General features: G+C 41.9%; 1 protein-coding gene across 1 annotated transcript; it reads left to right on the top strand.

Moving 5' to 3' along the window:
* The first annotated feature begins 281 nt into the window (after positions 1–281).
* LOC128695030 (heat shock 70 kDa protein) lies at positions 282–2,649 on the top strand. Its single transcript, XM_053785425.2, has one exon. It carries the CDS (start codon positions 435–437, stop codon positions 2,367–2,369), a length of 1,935 nt encoding a protein of 644 aa, XP_053641400.2. The 5' UTR covers positions 282–434; the 3' UTR covers positions 2,370–2,649.
* The last annotated feature ends 2,431 nt before the right edge of the window (positions 2,650–5,080 follow it).

Genomic DNA, 5,080 nt, shown 5'->3' with positions numbered 1-5,080 from the left:
AATATATAACTTGAGACTGGTGAATTATTTTTCCTTGTTTATAGTAAATAACACTGAGGGATAAATATGTGTTTATACTTAGGGATGCATACATTTAAATATTTTCATTTTATCTTTAGTATTTAAATAAGTTCAGCAGTAATTTTCGACAAGTTATCCGTGGTAGGAAAATATTACAATTTTCTATGTTTCAATAGAGCAGAATTAGTAAAAGAAAACGGTAGAATGTTCTAGTCAAGACGAGAATATTGACCGCCGCTTCATATAAGCAGCGGCCGCCGCCGCCTCCAGACAGACAAGCCAACAACACCAGCACCAGTGGCACAACACAGTAGCAACAAGTGTCATTACATACCAGTGTGTGACGCACCACTCAGCCCACTAATTATACAGCTTTCTGTGTTGATTCTTCTTAAGAAGACGCAGTAAATACAATGCCACCAGCTCTGTCAATTGGTATCGACCTGGGCACTACTTACTCCTGTGTAGGAGTGTTCCAGCAGGGCAAAGTGGAAATCATCGCCAACGACCAGGGCAACAGAACCACTCCATCCTATGTCGCTTTCACTGACACAGAACGACTCATTGGTGATGCAGCTAAAAACCAAGAAGCCCTCAATCCCAATAATACAATTTTTGATGCAAAACGACTGATTGGTCGTAAGTTTAATGACCCCACTGTTCAGACTGACAAGAAACACTGGCCTTTTGAGGTAGTCAACGACAATGGTAAACCCAAGATACGAGTTGAATATAAGGGAGAGAGCAAGAGCTTCAACCCAGAGGAGATCTCGTCCATGGTGTTGACCAAGATGAAGGAGACAGCAGAGGCGTACCTGGGCCAGAAAGTGAAGGATGCTGTCATCACAGTGCCTGCTTACTTCAATGACTCGCAGCGCCAGGCCACCAAAGATGCTGGTGCCATCGCTGGACTCAATGTTCTGCGCATCATCAACGAACCCACAGCAGCAGCAATTGCCTATGGCCTTGACAAGAAAGTGGTCGCAGGAAGCTCAAGAGAACGTAACGTACTCATCTTTGATCTGGGCGGTGGAACATTTGATGTGTCCGTTTTGAGCATCGACGATGGTATATTTGAGGTTAAGTCCACGGCTGGAGATACTCATCTCGGTGGCGAAGATTTTGACAACCGTATGGTCAACCACTTTATACAAGAGTTTCAGAGGAAATACAAGAAAGATTTGAGCAGCAATAAACGTGCACTGCGACGCTTGAGAACGGCTTGTGAACGAGCTAAACGAACTCTCTCGTCCTCCACACAAGCCAACGTGGAGATTGACTCACTACATGAGGGCATCGACTTCTACTCGTCCATTACTCGAGCTAGGTTTGAGGAGTTGTGTTCAGATCTGTTCCGCAACACATTGCTTCCTGTAGAAAAGGCTCTGAGGGACGCCAAGATGGACAAGAGTCAAATTCACGATATTGTGCTGGTGGGTGGATCTACTCGTATCCCCAAAGTGCAGAAGATGCTGCAAGATTTCTTTAATGGCAAAGACCTTAATAAATCCATCAACCCCGACGAGGCGGTGGCCTATGGTGCTGCTGTTCAGGGTGCCATCCTTACGGGTGACCAGTCGGATGGAGTCAAGGATCTGCTGCTTCTGGATGTGGCACCTTTGTCTTTGGGTATTGAGACAGCCGGAGGCGTCATGACTGCTCTCATCAAACGCAACACTACCATCCCCACCAAGCATTCTCAGATCTTCACAACATATGCAGACAACCAGCCGGGTGTCCTTATCCAAGTTTATGAAGGCGAACGTGCTATGACCGAGGATAACAATCTGCTGGGTAAGTTTGATCTCTCGGGTATTCCCCCTGCCCCAAGAGGAGTCCCTCAGATAGAGGTCACTTTTGACATCGATGCCAACGGTATCCTTAATGTGTCTGCCATTGACAAGTCGACAGGCAAACAAAACAAGATCACTATCACTAACGATAAGGGCCGTCTCAGCAAGGAAGAAATTGAGAGAATGGTTCATGAAGCAGAGAAATATTCCGAGGAAGACGGTCGTCAGCGAGAGAGAATCGAGAGTAAGAATCGTCTGGAGTCTCTGTGTCTCGGCCTGAAGAACAGCCTGCATGAAGAAGGTGTCTCCAGTAAACTAACGGAGGAAGAGAAAAAGAATATCTCCAAGAAAGTGGAGGAAACACTCTCCTGGATTGACGACAACCAGTTGGCAAACAAGGAAGAGTATGAGTTCAAAGCCAAGACTCTAGAAGACCAGTGGAAACCTTTGACTGCCAAAATTTATGGCTCTGGAGGTTATGGACAAGCAGGTCAAGGACCAACCGCTTCCAATACCTCCAGTCGACCAGGACCAACTATCGAGGAGGTTGACTAAGCTATAATCCCATGATATTTTATTTGTAATCATATTGAGAAATTTACTAGTCTTAGGCCATTTAAACAGTATTATTTATGCATGAATCACCCACTTCTACAGGGAACTTTAAACAACGTTTCGGTCCGTCCTTGACCATAATTAGTAACATTGTCTAAAGTTTCCTCAGGTATTCACACATTATTTTCCATGTGGTGCATTTAGTCTACACAAGACATTTTAATTATATTAAATGCATAATGTCTAGATCTTATATGTTAAATAAAATATGTATATTGGGTTTGAGTTTATTCTTAGCCTTTATAAAGAATGCATATATAATATATACTGAACATAAAAATGATTTATCTATAAATGAGTGTCGCTGTATAGCCCTTGTGGCTTAGCGCTTCTTTTTGATTATAATAATAATATAAATGAGTGTAAGTCAAACTAGGACATAGTAAAGCACAGCGCTGATATATACACGAAGGTGTGTTTATTAACTATTAACGCCACCTGGTGAGCCACAATGTTAAATATGTTGGATATAAAGTAATCTTCGTGTTCGGCGGAGAAACTTCTAGGGAGGAGGAGGCGTCTTGATGCCGGTGAGACGTTCTGAGTTAAAAAAAGAAAAAAAAATAACATTAAAGCTATCCTCTCTTTCCTAAGATTGAATCTGATTGTCTCCCATTCCCAAGGGGGCTGTATGACCCATACGGGTTTAGCGCTTCTCCCATGAATATGATAATAATAATTATAATAATATTAGCCGGTGAACTTTCCCTAGTAAGGACACTTGTCTTTAGGCACTTTACTGGAGAGTTGTGTTATATTCGTTAAGAAACATGAGTATGTTGCCTTCTGCTGAGTGATGCAGCAGTACTGACATGCTAGTGTTGGGCCTCAAATTATATAGTCCTTAGTGTGCCGGTACTGTTAGGAAATCTGCACATGATTTATACAGACATTATTTTTGTTCTTAACACATCGGCCGTTTCTCGCCGAAATAGGGTGACCCGAAAAAGAAAAAAAAAAACACTTTCACCATGATTCACTCCATCACTGTCTTGACAGAGGCGCGCCTACAACTACAACTTGTCGACACCCCTCCTTCACAGCACTGGGACTGTATTCCCCACCTCCAGGATTTAAGTCCGGCTAACCGGTTTCCCTGAATCCCTTCATAAATGTTACTTTTCTTACACATCAACAGCCCTTCACATACAAAACCTCCTTTAATTCCTCTTTCCAACCTTTCCTAGGCCGACCCCTACCCCGCCTTCCACTACAGATTTATATGCTCTCCAAGTCATTCTATTTCGTTCCATCTTCTATTAATGTCCTCAACAACCTCTCCTCAGCCCTCTCAATAATATTTTTAGTAACCCCATACCTTTGCATTATATTCACACCACACATTGCCCTCAGACACGACTTCTCCACTGTCTCCAGCCTTCTTGTTGTTGCAACATTTACCACCCATGCTTCACACCCATATAAGAGCGTTGGCATGACTGTACTCTCATACATTATCTTCTTTGCTTCCATTGATAATGTTCTTTGTCTCCACATATTACTTAGTGCAACACTCACCTTTTTCTCTTCATCAGTTCTATGATTCACCTCGTCTTTCACAGACCCATCTTCTGACAAGTCCACTCCCAAATATCTGAATACATTCAGTTCTTCCATACTCCCTCCCTCCAATTTGACATCCAATCTATCATTACCTATGTTTTGTTATTCTCATCACCTTACTCTTTCCTATCTATCATTACCTATGTTTTGTTATTCTCATCACCTTACTCTTTCCTATGTTCACTTTTAATTCCCTTTAACATACCCTACCAAACTCGTCCACCAACATCTGCAGCTTCTCTTCAGAATCTCCCAAAAGCACAGTGTCATCAACAAAAAGTTACTGTGACAACTCACGCCAGTATTCCAGCATTCACTTCTCTTGCAACCCCATCTATAAATATATTGGACAACCATGGTGACATCACACATCGTTGTTTAAGGCTTACTTTTACTGGGAAATAATTTCCCCTCTCTCCTACATACTGTAACTTGAGCCTCACTATCCTCGTAAAAACTCTTCACTGCTTTCAGTAATCTGCCACCTATTAGATATATTTGCAACATTTGCCGCACTGCTCCCCGATCATCTCTTTTCCAAATCCACAAATACAACAAAAACCTTCTTACACTTATCTAAATGCTGTTCACCTATATGTTTCACCATGAACACTTGGTCTACACACCTCCTACCTTTTCTAAAGCCTCCTTGTTCATCTGCGATCCTGCTCTCCATCTTACTCTTAATTCTTTCAGTAATAACTGTTCCATATACTTTACCAGGTATATTCAACAGGCTTATTCCCGTATAATTTTTACACTCTCTTTTATCCCCTTTTTCCTTTATACAAAGGAATCATGAATGCTCTCTGCCAGTCCCTATTTACCTTCCCTCTTTCACACATTTATTAAATAATTATTATTATTATTATAATCAAGGGAGAAGCGCTAAACTCGGAGGATTATACAGTGCCTGGGGGGGATGTGGAAGGCATTCAGGCTTAATTCGGGGAACTGGAGCACAGATCCAATTCCCTAAATCAAGAGCCCCTCACCAACATCAAGGAACCTTCTTTGAGGGGATTTATTAAATAAAAGCACCAACCATTCCAAAACTATAATTACACCTGCTTTTAATGTTTCAATCT

Source organism: Cherax quadricarinatus, chromosome 14 (genome assembly GCF_038502225.1).
Source record: "Cherax quadricarinatus isolate ZL_2023a chromosome 14, ASM3850222v1, whole genome shotgun sequence".
Taxonomy (NCBI): domain Eukaryota; kingdom Metazoa; phylum Arthropoda; class Malacostraca; order Decapoda; family Parastacidae; genus Cherax; species Cherax quadricarinatus.
This window is presented reverse-complemented; position numbering and strand designations above follow the sequence as displayed.